This window comes from Fundulus heteroclitus, chromosome 22, assembly GCF_011125445.2.
Source record: "Fundulus heteroclitus isolate FHET01 chromosome 22, MU-UCD_Fhet_4.1, whole genome shotgun sequence".
In the NCBI taxonomy this organism is placed as follows: domain Eukaryota; kingdom Metazoa; phylum Chordata; class Actinopteri; order Cyprinodontiformes; family Fundulidae; genus Fundulus; species Fundulus heteroclitus.
Window position 1 is genome coordinate 34,906,436 of NC_046382.1, and position 14,734 is coordinate 34,921,169.

Here is a 14,734-nt window from a genome sequence, read left to right on the forward strand (position 1 = left end):
AGAATGTGTGGTGTCACAAGTTGTCAAATAGTTACAATTTCCTCCAATAATTTCATTTTCCATAGCTATATAATTTCTATGGCAGGCTGGATAGCTTTCTTCTCTTTGTAAACTAAATTATTTGAAATAATAATCGAAAAAAATTAACGCCAGGGGAAAAAAATGGAAATCTCAGAGCCTAACTATTATATGACACATGCACTTGCCATAGCGGAAAACCTACTTCCTGTCCGCTGACACAGGTCACGTGACCTAGTTTGTGTCGGCAGGCAGTGTCACTACCCGGCAGGCTGTGGTTCCTCTGACTCAGTGATGGTCCCCGGCTACCTGCGTGTCTCCCGTCTTCTGGTCGCTCTCTGCTGAAAACATGGAGCGCTGTGCGTCTGACACCGAGGCGGACGAGCAGCAGAAGCCGCTCCTTCGCCGAAGACAAGAAGTGCCGAGAGGTGAGCTCAGCAGCTACAAGGCTAATAATAATCGGTCGGCTTCTAACAGATGCCTGCTCCCCTTTTTTCTGGTTCCAGCGAAGTAAAAGCGCACCTTTCAGCTTGTCTGCTAGTTATCTTAAAGTGCACTACGAGACGAGGAGCTCCTGTAAACAAGCTGCGTTATTACTGTGATAAAAGTAAAAAAAATAAAATAAATTCCCTCCTCGGCACCAAGTTTGTCGCAGAGTTGTTTTGAATTCACGTATCGACGCTCAGCTGCTTTTCGTAAAACCAGCGAATGACCGAATATTGTTTCTATTATTTCTGCTGCTTTGTTCCCTCGCGGTGAACTTGCTGTGCCAGCCTCTGTCACGAGCCAGTCCGCGACCATAAAACAGGTTTACCTGCGCCCGTGACGTCACTCTCTACATATACCTGCAGGAAAACACCGCAGGTAGAAAGCGAGGGTCACAGCTTCAGACGTAACTTTGGTGAGGAACAGCTTTCAGGCAAATAAAGTACAGCTCTGGAACGGACCAGTCTGCGTCCATGTCAAGGTTACATTTGGATTAGAAGGTGGTGATAACTTGCTGTATAATAACTGTCTAGGCAGTATAATGATTTATTATTATTATTATTTAGAGCAGTTTTCTGTTGCCTGTATGTTAGTCAGATGAATAAAGATTGCAGCTAAATGACCTGCATTTCAAGTCAGGATCATCTTTAATCGCTACTTCATGCCACAAGAAACTTGACTCAGGTTTTGCTTTGCACTCAATAAAGACACTTTAGGATATATATATATATATATATATATATATATATATATATATATATATATATATATATATATATATATATATATATATATATATTGGTGTGGCCTGGATAGAGGGAAGGTCGGCCCTGAGGATCCTCTCTATGGACCGAGTTTTGTTGCAGTTTCTCACCTGTCGTGTCGAAACCACACAGGACCGACTGAAGATATATTTGTTTGACCAGCAGTTACCAGTATTTTCAGCGTAAAGTTTTTAATCTCACATTTGTAAAACATTTCTCATCAAACTGAAATTTGATCTAAAATAAAAGTGCCGATAACTTGGTGGCTGTGTCTCAGGTCATTTAAACTACCCTTGTGCTCATGCCTGCCTAACTACATGACATCACATCCTGCTCATATTGCTCTGTCTCATATCGTCCAACATACAGTAAACTCTGACACCATCAGTTCGTGACTCCTGGGTAAATGCAGACACCCGGGAGCGTCTGCCAGCCGGCTTTCACTGCTGTTTTCTCCTCCTCCCTTCAGCGCCAGCGTGCGGCTCTTCGCGCTACGGCTTGGCGCTGCTCTCCTGCTATGGGTTCTTCGTTGTCTACTCTTTGCGGGTGAACCTCAGCGTGGCGATGGTGGACATGCTCAACAACACCCAGCAGTCCAGCGGCAACCACAGTGGCTCGGTGTGCCCCTCTCACGACACCCACCAGCGACCCAAACACAACCATTCGGTGAGTATTCCAACTAGGGGCCGGCCGATATTGGCAGGTTTTTTTTTCCTGTATCGGCCGATCCATTCAGCAGCCATGCCTGGAGATCACGCGAAGCGCATTCCTTGCCACTCCCTCCCTCGTTCGCTAAGTGCGAGCAAAGCGCTGCGGTAAGAGTTGGGACGCATGTTTTTTCTGTGTACCTTTCAAACTGCGGTCTGAAGCTGATTGTTAATATTAGCTGGGTTAAAAAGCAAGTTTTAAAACTAGTGTAACATTTGCTATCATTTTGTTATTTTTATCAAGTAAATGGATAATGAAAACCACAATATCGGCCTCAAGAATCGGCCCCCCCAAAAAAATCGGCAGCACACATTGGATATCGGTTAGTCTGGTGTCAGAGTAATCGGTGTCGGTATCGGCCTTAAAAAGCATCAGTCAATCTGTAATTTCAACCTCACCTGACGGGGGGACTGGGTCGCTTTCTCACTTCTTGTCCTTTTTTTAGCTGTGTTCCAGATCAAGTTGAGGATTGTTTAAGTGCGTTCCCGCCTTTGGATTACTAAACAGTCAAAGCCGAGTAGCAGGTTTATTTAATGCAGTGCCATCGGGGCAAGCTTAGGAAAAGAAGGAGGCAACATTGTGCAGCTCCCTCTTAATTGTTAAGATTCTTTGAAGCCTTTCTGATGACACGAGAACAAAGTGGAAAAACCCTACTGTTAACTTGACAGGCTTGTTTTTGTTAGCAATACACAATGCTATGTGGTTTGCCCTAGATATTTTGTCTGGGGTGGTCTTTCTTCCACTTAGCTTTCCATTAATACCAAAGAATATAGCTCTATACAAGCAGCCATCTTAACCTTTCTCTTATTTATCCATCTTTCTGTCTTTCTTTTTATGTTTCTGTCTCCATCGTGTAAATTTATATATGGTTATATTCTGAAGGCTACCTGCCTTTCTTACTTCCTACTTCTTGGTTGAATGAAAATCTTTTTAAAAGTTTTGAATATCTTGGAGAGTCAATTTTAATTTTCTCATATTTGGGATCTGTATCTTATCCATTCGTGGGGTCTATCTAGCAACAAAAATGTCTTTTCTAAGACTAAAGCAGCCACCTGTTTTCAGTGATGTCCTCAGGAAGATGGATTTTTGTTTCCAGCAGACAGAATTTGTGATTTGCGACAATCAAAGCAAAATGACTATAGAGCCCTTTACTTGTTGAGAACGTGTTGTGTTGTGTTGAGCGTTAATCCTTTTAATAATCCAGTTCAAACAGACATGATCATCCTCATATTTGTATGTAATCAGGGCACTGCGTGAAATTAACAAATGTGTTCTTTTCTGTTGTAACACAACAGAAAAAGGACTCAATTTTCTTATTTACAAAATGCGAAATATTTACCAAGGAAGGTAAAAATATGTCGTGACTCTGAGCGCTCTCTCTCCTGGAGGGATTTTGAGTTTATCTGTCTGTGAACCCAGGTGACTGAGCTGAAAGTAAAGGAGCGAAAGCTCAGCTTAGGAGAAACATTAAAGGCGGCTGCACACCTGGTTGTACTGCACACTCCGCTGACATTTTAAACAGTTTATAGTGACGTCACGTACTCGCTCGTAAAATTGAGCTCTGCACTTACCTGTCTGCGGACTTAATGAATTAATAAAGATCGAGTATGAAAAACATTCCAAATTCAGTGTGAGCGTTTTATTTACGCACAGCTCTTCTCTCAGGCCAACGTGTACAACTGGGACTCCGCGACCCAGGGATGGATCCTGGGCTCCTTTTTCTACGGCTACATCCTGACGCAGATCCCGGGCGGCTACCTGGCCGGCCGCTGTGGAGCCAAGTGGCTGATGGGATTTGGTATCCTGGGGACCGTCCTCTTCACGCTGCTCACGCCTGTGGCCGCTGATCTGGGGGCGAGTTACCTGATCGTTGTGAGGGTGCTGGAGGGGATCGGAGAGGTATGTGAACAGGAAGTTTCATTCTGATGGGCTCACAGTCTCTCTAGCATTGTACACGTAATTAAACGAGCTAAATAAATTACATTTTCTTCTATCAGTATGTCTTTTCATCAGAGGAAAAATGGTGCCTCTCCAACTCTATCAGTACAGTATTTATGGCATAGTATTCATTTGTAAAACTTCATTCAAAGGGCTTTTATGAGAAAAGTCTGCTTACAATATTTAAAATTTAGCCACAAGTGCAGGTTTGCTGCCAAGTTTTCTATGATTTTATTTATTTTTTAATTCTATTGAAACATCAGTCTGAGCAAGAGACGTTTTACAGTTTGCTGCGTTTCCACTACCACGTGGCTTATCTGCTGTGGATGATGAACCCCAAGGAACACAGCAGAAAGGTCAGGGAGAAAGTTGTGGAGAACTTTTTATCCCACATGCAAAACCTCATGCTTGACAGAAACTAAATGCCTCACCATAAAGCCTGTGGCAAGCTCTTTATCTGCAGAGAGGGATGGAGATAAGAACAGGATAATGCTAACAGAGAACCTATGGGAAATGTGAGACTGGGGTTCATCATTCAGGAGGACAGTTCTGCCCTTACAGCAATGAAATGGTTTTAATCATAGCATATTTACACTAGAGTTGGACGTAAAATCAAATTTTTTGATTAATTGGAATTTGCAATTTATGAAGGTTTAATTTTTGGAAAATCAAGATCTTTTATTTGGCTTCCAAGAAACTCTGCACTATGTCCCCAAAAAGGGGAAATTATTTTGATGATAGGTTGAACATATGTTTACTAAAACTATACTGTAAACATACTGTAATAATAAAAGGAAACTTTTTTTCTTACCACAAGATGAGCCATATATATATACTCAAATTTACACTCACCAGCCACTTTATCAGGTACACCTGTCCAACTGCTCCTTAACGCAAATTTCTAATCAGCCAATCACATGGCAGCAACTCAATGCATTCAGGCACGTAGACATGGTCAAGACGATCTACTGCAGTTCAAACCGAGCATCAGAATAGGAAAGAAAGGTGATTTGAGTGACTGAACGTGGCATGATTGTTAGTGCCAGACAGGCTGGTCTGAGTATTTCAGAAACTTCTGATCTACTGCGATTTTCAGACTTAATTATACTTAGGGTTTACAGAGAATGGTCCGAAAAAGAGAGAATATCCAGTGAGCGTCAGTTCTGTGGGCGCAAATGCCTTGTTGATAACAGAAGTGAGAGGAGAATGGCCAGACTGGTTTGAGCTGATAGAAGGGCAACAGTGACTCAAATAACCACTCGTTACAACCAAGGTATGCAGAAGAGCATCTCTGAACGCACAACACGTCGAACTTTGAGGCAGATGGGCTACAGCAGCAGAAGACTACATCTGGTGCCACTCCTTTCAGCTAAGAACAGGAGACTGAGGCTACAATTCACACAGACTTGGGAAAACGTTGCCTGGTTTGATGAGTCTCGATTTCTGCTGCGACATTCAGATGGAAGGTTCAGAATCCGGCGTCAACAACATGAAAGCATGGCTCCACTCTGCCTCGTATCAACGGTTCAGGCTGGTGGTGGTGGTGTCATGGTGTGGGGGATATTTTCTTGGCCCACTTTTGGCCCCTTAGTACCAATTGATCATTGTGTCAACACCACAGCCTACCTGAGTATTGTTGCTGACCATGCCCCTCCCTTTATGACCACAGTGTACCGATCTTCTGGTGGCTATTTCCAGCTGGATAACGCACCATGTCATTAAGCATGAATCATCTCAGACTGGTTTCTTGAACATGACAATGAGTTCGCTGTACTCAAATGGCCTCCACAGTCACCAGATCTCAATCCAATGGAGCATCTTTGGGATGTGGTGGAACGGGAGATTCACATCATGGATGTGCAGCCGACAAATCTGCAGCGTCTGCGTGATGCTGTCATGTTAATATGGACCAAACTGTCTCAGGAATGTTTCCAGTACCTTCTTGAATCTATGCCACGAAGGATTAAGGCCGTTCTGAAGGCAAAAGGGTGTCCGACCCGGTACTAGCAAGGTGTACCTAATAAAGTGGAGCTCTTTGTGTTATACCGCTAGCAACACACATTCTGTGCTTTCATTGTTTACAACGGCAGGGCCGCCATCTTGTCTTACAAGCACGTTTCACAGCTTCTATTTATAGCTCTTTGAATTCACGTCAACTCCCAGACAAGAAGATTGAAATAAAACCACGTTTTTAAACATCATTTCTCTAATTTGTTTCTATGAAATGAAAGGGGGGAGGAATCAGTTAATCAGATTTGGTATAATAAAATCAGCGATTTTATTTTCAAGCCATATCGCCCAACCCTAATTTATGTTAGAATGGCCCACTCAAAGTTCAGAGTGGTATTAAGATCCTCTGCAGGTTGTCCACAGCTGGCAGAGATATGTTAAAAGCTTCACAGAAGGAGGGGAGGGAGGGGGGGTGAATACTTTAGCTTGACACTATAAATGTAAAAAAAAGTGATCTGTCCTAAAAATGCAGCAGTTTCTTTTTTGACTTTTTCTTTGTACTCAGGGCGTCACGTTCCCTGCGATGTACACCATGTGGGCAGCCTGGGCCCCCCCACTGGAAAGAAGCAGACTGCTCACCATTTCATACATTGGTTAGTGAACATCCTGGGAAAATAGCTTCTCTTTGTTGCTTCAGTTGTCAACGTTCTCAGCTAAGATTTATTGAAGCCAGTTTTGGCCCAAAAGAAATGTGCTAAATATGTGCACTCAGCAGCTTTTGGGCTTTAAGAGCTGTTTGTTTGTGAACGTTAGACCACATTAAAAACCCTGATGGACGTTTCCCTCTGCTGTTTACGACTTAAAGCCGTGTAGCAGCTGACAGAGGTTGGATTAATATTCCTAACATCCAGCAATCAACTTCCCGGGTCCATCTAGGTCTCATCAGAACAGTAAGGGTAATCGGCACGTAATAAATCTGCTTGTTCTCTCCCTCCAGTTTGGCCCGATTCACTGCAGCGTCTTCTCGGAGTCTGGATGTTTATGATAATATGGAGATTCTGAACTGAAATCACGAGAGTTTCGTTAGTGCCAAATCCAATTGCAAAGTATAATGTGATTAGGTCATTTACTGCATCACACACTGAAAGCAGTGGCATCTGCAGCGAGGTCGATCCACCTTCCAGTTTCTGAGGGCTTCTGCTGCTAATTCACCACTTTATAAAGACACCACTCGCAGTTAGCCCAATTATCCATAATCCTATCTAAAATCCTGTTCTACCACATTCTCTAATGGCTAAAAAGACTGATTCCTTTTTCTGAAATCCAGTCACTGCGGCGTGAAAACGACACCATGAGCAGCTTTTAAATGTCTTTGAATGAGTGTTGATATCCCTGCAGTGTTGCCCCAGCTGTGGATGACTGATGTTTCTTTTCTCCTCCATCCCAGGAGCCCAGCTGGGTACCGTCGTGGCTCTTCCTCTGTCCGGTGAAATCTGCTTCTACTGGGGCTGGCCCTATGTCTTCTACGTATTCGGTAACATGTCACCTGGAATGTCAGCAGTTAAAGAAAAATCCCTTTACTAATCTGCTACTCAGAGCCGCTGTGTTGTAAGAGCTTGTGGTCCGTCAGGGATCACTAGATGGGCTTTCAGCCATCAATGGACACTATCTCAGCCAAGCCGATATCGTTTTTGTGTTGTTTTTTCCTCTGTTGCTGTATATGAGGAGTTGTGATTAGTCTTTTATGAATTCCTAATGTCATGTGTTCTGGATAAATGATGAAAATGTGTAAAATTACAACACGGCGGACTGAAAAGGTAAATTACAGCTGATGTCTTGTCAATAGTGTCTGAGGGATGAAGACTATCGGTGATGAGTCAAGCCAGTATCAGCTCAGCAGTTCTGAGCCTACTGATTGGTTCCTGTTTTGATGATTAAGCAGACTGAAGAGGAAATGGTGCCGGCAGATAAAAAAACATTCACAACTTCCACTGCCTTTACTTCTTGCTGACTGAAGGGCTGCTTTAAAATCGCTTCGCTGTCCTTTCTGGACCTTATGATCTGTAAAAGTCACGGGTGCAGTCATGTCTGTGTTTGTGGTGAAACTGGTGTCTCTGCTTGTGTGTCCAGGTGCCATCGGCTTGGCCTGGTTCTTCCTGTGGGCTTTTTTCGCCTTCGACAGTCCAAGCAGCCATCCCCGCATATCCGAGCAGGAGAGACTCTACATCACCAATTCTCTAAAAAATGAGGTATCATGAAGACATTTCTGGTCTGCTGGTCAGACTTTGTTGCAAAGTATTACAGAAGTTCATTTTCTTCTTATCTGTCTTGCTCAGTAGCTTGGTGATAAAACCAGCAATGAGTCTGCAGTTTACAACAGACTCAGCTTGTAAAAAAACATTCAGCCACAGCATCTCAATGACCTGTTCGTCAGGTGTTATGTACACCTAGGGCTGGACGATATAGAAAAAAAAGCATATCGATAAAATAGAAATCATGTTGATCGATATCGATAATCAACAAATTCAAAACATACATTTTAAGTGCAGCCCTGGCCGTTTTATGCTGTTGCTTAGCGACCTATTTTTAGATGCAGAACACACAGACATTGAATTCAAGCTCAACCCTTTATTCAACCAACTTTTTACCAAGACTGCAACTTTTTAGTAAAGGAAAAAAAAGAACCTGTGCTCTCTGAACTCTTTGAAGAGGGCGGAGCATTCCTGGGTCTGCGTTTGTGATTGGTTGGGAGGATGTAATGACTGTAATATTAATCTGCATAGTTAGAATGCAAAAGGATGGAAAACTGTTCTATCAAACTTTTATTGACCCTTTTTTTCTATCAGCGATATACGTATATTGATCAATATATATTGTTATTGAATTATCATCCAGCCCTATGTACAGAAAGTCCCCAAAAGTTGATAATCGTTTATATCTAATGGTTTTTTATGGGTAATCTGTTTTTTTTTTTTTTCACATTTTATCCTAAGGGATTTAAATAATAAAAAGAATACTGTTTTATCCTGGAGTCGTCATCAAAAGATGGGAACATTCCGGTCATAAATGTGTGGACGCGATCAGCAGCAGTGCTCAGCCGGGTGGACCGTGGGGTTTAAACAATGCACACAGACGCCTGATAAAACGGAGAACATAACGGACAAGCCTCGACATCCAGTTATACATTAACCGAGTGGCTTCAGTCTGTCCTCCTCTGTCACAGACCGCCTGCAGCCATCAGCAGGTAGTTCTTAGGTTAGTTAGTCAGTATAAATGCTAACTTGAGGAATAAGCAAGTATAGTTGAAATGTACGCTGCAGGTTAGAGAGTTTGATGGGATAAATGATTTAAAAATGTAAACGTGCCCAGAACAACTACTTGTGCAGCTCCAAAAGTGTCCTAATTTGGTTAAGATAAACCACATTACATCAATGTGTCATCAGTTATTACTAGGAACAATTTATTAAAAAACACAATTCATCAAATGGCTTTAATGGCTTCATATTTTTTTAAATATATTTTAGACACATTTTTAATTATCACATATAGAAGTTTCCCCGTTCAGTTTAATTTCACCGCATCGTTGCACTTCTAGCGCTCTAAACAACGTTCAGCCGACATTTCACAGCCTCGGAGGGAGTCAAAGTTTACAACCTAGCAGTGTTGTAGTACTCGAGTCCGAGACTCGAACTCGAGTCCGAGTCATTAGCTAAATTTAGAGACTCGTGACTTGACTTGGACTTGAGCACTGATGACTCGAAGTTGGACTCGGACTCCTACATTCAGATCATTCTGACTCGGAAATTGAGAAAAAGACTCAACTTTTTTTATATATCATTAGACTATAATTTTAATATGTCATTAGAATATTATTTGGTGTATGATTTTAATTTCTAAATTATTAGTGCAATGTGGTGGAGTGTGGATTTTTTTTGTTTAAAAACATGTAGACTATGCTTACTTTAGTGCGGAACTTGGACTCGACTTGATCAATAGTGACTCGACTCGGATGAGTAGTGGACTTGACTCGGACTCGACTCTGATTTTTTTTAAATTACATGGACTTGACTCGGACTTGAACACTGGAGACTCGAACCTGGACTCGGACTCGAGGCATAGTGACTTGACTACAACACTGCAACCTAGACTGTAGTCATCCACAGTGGTAAACTAGCTGTCCCTTTAAAACCTCTTTTTTTTCTCTTTGCATCACTGAACTGAAGTGAAATGATGAGATGGAAGTCTCAAACTTTGCGTTTAGCCGAGATAAAACGCAACAGCTGCCCCTCCGCAGCTTGTCTCATCTAGCATAGACCGAAGAGAAGCTACAAACAGGACTTTCCTAATGAACTCCTCCCCTTTCATCTATTTCTCCATTTCTGTCAGCTGTCCACCTCTGCGGGCTACATCCCCTGGCGGGCCATCGTTACGTCCACGCCGCTGCTGGCCATCGTCGTTGCTCACTTCTCCTACAACTGGTCCTTCTACACCCTCCTCACTCTCCTGCCGACCTATATGAACGACATTCTGGGTTTCAGCATACAGCACGTGAGAAAAGCTGTCCGCGTGTCGCTACTGAACCCTAACAGAGACCGCTGAACGCTGTTAAACGAAGGAAAGTGTTGTTTTCTGCCCGACAGAATGGATTCCTCTCGGCGCTGCCGTACGTGGGCTGCGCTCTGATGGCCGTGCTGAGCGGCCAGGTCGCCGATTACCTGCGAGAAACGTGCCTCTACCGCACCGTCGTGGTCAGGAAGTCCTTCTCTCTGATCGGTAACCACAATGTTTAAGAAGGTTTGGGATTCAAAGCGCCTTCAATGTGAAGTAGCAACATTTTGTTGCATCCTTTCTGTAGGCATGATTGGGCCAGCGGTGTTCTTGGTGGCAGCAGGATACACGGGCTGTAACTACAGCTTGGCCGTGACCTTCCTCACCATCTCCTCTGCTCTGGGTGGAGTGTCGGCTTCCGGCTTTAACATCAACCACCTGGACATCGCTCCTTCGTAAGAGTCATTCCTGTCTGTCACCGCTGCGTTCTACACGGACATAACATACTTTGTTAGGCACACCTCGAAAGCATCGGGTTGGTTCCTCTTTTGCCTTTAGAGTGGCGTAGATTCTTCGTGGCGTAGATAGAACAAGGTGTCAGAAACATAGCGGAGAGATTTAGGTCCTTGTTGCCATAACGGCATCATGAGGCACAGGGGATGTGTTTTCTATACGTCCGTTATCCCGGCTTTGTAACGGGGTGCATTAATCTGCTGGGAACACATAAAGAGATGGAGGCTCAAACAGGAGGCTGCTGTGTTTAAACGAAGCTCAGATGCTACGCAGGGGCCAAGAAAATGTGCTCCTCACCATTTCACCACCTCCTCCCTCCTCAATGGTCGTTTATGCCACATGTGAAGTGAAGATCTAGACTCATTAGAACAGGCAACGTTGGTCCAGTCTGTTATTGGACAATTTAGGCTGGCATGTGTGAACTGCAGCTATAATTTCTTGTTCTTAGCAGAAAGGTGAGGCGCCCAGACTGGTCTGCTGCTGCTGCAGCCCACCTGCATTAAGCTTCTACATATGTTGTTATGCAGAGTTGTAACGAGGGCTTATTTAGGATACGTGTTGGTCAACTTGACTCAGTCTGCCCACTCTCCTCTGAGAGATGGCTCTGAGTGGAAATCCCAGTCGATCAGTAAGTTCTGAGCTACTCAGAAGAGCCCATCTAGCAGCAGCAACCATCTAGACGTCTTCATGCTCTGAATTGTATGTGATTGGCTGATTCGTTATTCGTGTTAACAAGAGTTTGAACAGGTGTAACCAATAAAGTGGCCAGTGAGTTTTGGAGTTTACTTGAAGAAAACTAAATTTATCTTTCAAAGAAAGTGAGTAAATGAGGTGGTGGTACGAATGGGATGTATTTTTCCTCGTCCAAAGCAATTCAATTTGTCCTTAACTCCTATAAGGTTATTAAACAGTGAAGGAATCATTCCTTTAGAGGACGTTATTAAATGCATTATGTTGCTCACTTGTGTTTTTTGTGCATGTATATTTATAGGTATGCTGGCATTCTGCTGGGAATCACCAACACTTTCGCCACCATTCCTGGCATGGTGGGACCGGTCATAGCAAGAGCTCTTACCCAAAACGTGAGTCTGCACTTGGTTATTGAAAGCAACTGTTTTCCTTTTAAGGTCGACTCTTAATGGTTGTTTTGTTTTGTAATTACACAAGTAAAGCTCACCTGAGTAACTTCACTCTAACAGTAAACAGTGAGTCTGAACAGGTTGAACTCTAACAGATTTACATTTCAACGTTTGACCACTCGGGGGCGCTCAATGTCTGACAAACAGTTTCCATCTGGGCAATTTTTCCATTTACATGAAATACACAAACATTCTTTACCAACTTCTTAATGTTTTATGCGTTTGTTTAATTGTTTGTTTTCTGAGTGGAGCCCCGAAACTAGATCTCCTGCACATAAACGACATTAAAAGTTGAAATAAATTTAGCCCTTCATGAAGGAAATGACTACCAGCTAACATAATGCAGTTTCTTTAAAGAATGTTGTCGCTAATGTTTAATTAACTACAAGAAACTGGTTTTACTAGAGGAAACCTAATGCAGCCTGGTTTCTGTACACCTGTACATCTTGAGGACAATTAAAGTACAATATTTGGAGGACTAACATTAATCACTCCTCAAACAAATCGGTTAATTTTCTGAAAATGAGTTAATTCCAGCAGTTTTAGCTGTGTTTGTGTGAGGCCTTTTCATTTTGTGTCTTATTCATGTTCTGTGCTCCTCATCATCACAGAACACGATAGCGGAATGGCAGACCGTGTTTTACATCGCCGCTGCCATCAACGTGTTCGGCGCCCTCTTCTACACGGTGTTTGGACGAGGCGCGGTGCAACCCTGGGCTGTCCCCGCGTTTTACTCTCACGGAGACTGACTCCTCCGTTCAGAGGGGGGAAACTGAGAAGCATGCCAGAGCTGTGCTGAGATTGAGCATCAGGGCTCATGCTTTCAGGAGTATAGATGAAGTTAAAACATGATTTAAACATTTTACAATCTCTCGCTTTGGAGAACACAACAAAGCATTAGAAACAGCGTTTCTTTGGTCCACGAAGAGTCTGAAGACATAGACATTATAAAGTCAGTCTGGTTTCGATTACCAGACTACAGACTAAAGGTTTTAGTCAAAAAGGCCTGTAAATCAGCCTTGTAGCCAGTTCTCTAAGCTTTGTTACACAGGGCACACCAAGACAATGAAGCTACAGCAAAAACAATGCTTAAATTGCTCAATAGCCCTACGGTCAGTCAGTTGGATTTTCACACCGACGGTCTACACTAATAAGGATGTTACACTCTTCTGTGTAAAGTTTAGTAAAACACAGTGTTTACTTTGCTACGAAAACCCAGGTGAGTAAAACAAAGAATGAATTTTTCCCATTTTACCTGCCTCCATCCTAGGTGCGTATTTGTTTGTTTCAGGACTTGGACCAAAGTGCCGAGACAGGATCGTTTTACAGGGTTTCCTTTAAAAAGAGAAAAAATATATATCTTGGTATACCAGAACCTGGCTTTACATAATGGAGGGTATCGCTTTGGTATGACATGGTGGCCACAAAGCCCGTCTAAAGAGAGAGGGAAAACTAGCCTTATATCAAGGTCACCTTAAGATGACTTGATATTTCTGTTTGCTGGGAGGCTTTTTAGTGATCTTAGCTTTTTTAAAGGGATTTCTGTCAATCTTAAAGTTTACTTTTTTAAATCGAGGGTTCGCCAGGAATTACCTTGTAATGGATGATGCTCCTGCACATGAGGAAAAACGGGTACAGTATTTGCTCTCGACAAGCTTTTGGTTTTTCAACAAGGGAATTACGTGGGTGTAAAAGGTTTGCGGGGGGACAAAACTTTAGACCAGGATGGGCCCCATTTTCTCAGGTGTTTTATGCCATATATGAGCTGAAGAGGTTGTTTGTCAAATGCTTTCAGTGTCAACTGAATCAGATCTGTTTTTTAAATGAAATGGTATTTTTAGTTTTTAATTAATGTGTCTAGATGATTTACACAAAAACTGAACATCAAAAATGTATTATTAATACATTGAAATTGTTTTCCACAAGTAGCAACATCATGGGAGCTGAAGTAACGCACTTGTGCCTTAATTAAGACATTTATAATCCAGCATTGTAAACATATTCTGCTTATGTTTCTTAATCTTTGTCTCTTTATCAATATACAAGCAATCAAAGGGACTTTGTGAAACAAATTGTACTGTAACAAATATGATAGTACATAATTATAAGGGAAACATTCCAGAAAAAAATGTCTTTATTCCCTGTCATGTAATTGAAAATACAGCAATTGGCAAACCTCGACGTTGCTGAGTTTTTATTTCTAGCTCCTCAAATTACAAAACGCTTTGATAGCACATGAAGTCTGGGTAAAAGTGATTGAATAACAAAAACTCAGAAATGATGTTGGTCATTGAGTGTTGAAAAATCGGTATAACAGTAGCTCCCTCTCTTAAAAATTAAAAAGTTAATTAGTACTTTCTTCTTTAATTTCTCCTATAAGTTCCTATTATGAAGTGCCTTTAAAATAATTCATCCCCCTGGAACCTTTTCCCTTTGCCACATAATCACCACAAAGATCATAGATTTATTTTTTAGTTTTCAATCTGTATCTATATATAGATACAGATGCATAGATGCATTATATTGCCTAAAAGTACCCACCCATCCAGATAATGAAAACTGCTGTTCTAATCACTTCCACGGGTCTCAGGAGCTCAGTGGACTGCAGGCAGTTTTGTGACAGGATCCCTCCTGTGCAACATGTCCAGTCATGAGATTTCCTGGCGCCTA

General features: G+C 42.3%; 1 protein-coding gene across 1 annotated transcript; it reads left to right on the forward strand.

Annotated features, from left to right (window-relative positions):
• Positions 1 to 258: 258 nt before the first annotated feature.
• On the forward strand, positions 259 to 14,245 carry slc17a5 (solute carrier family 17 member 5). The gene is made up of 11 exons (XM_012852502.3): positions 259 to 446; positions 1,738 to 1,934; positions 3,642 to 3,875; positions 6,430 to 6,517; positions 7,312 to 7,398; positions 7,995 to 8,113; positions 10,251 to 10,412; positions 10,505 to 10,637; positions 10,720 to 10,867; positions 11,917 to 12,007; positions 12,676 to 14,245. Exons 1-11 carry the CDS (start codon positions 368 to 370, stop codon positions 12,811 to 12,813), a joined length of 1,476 nt encoding a protein of 491 aa, XP_012707956.2. The 5' UTR covers positions 259 to 367; the 3' UTR covers positions 12,814 to 14,245.
• The last annotated feature ends 489 nt before the right edge of the window (positions 14,246 to 14,734 follow it).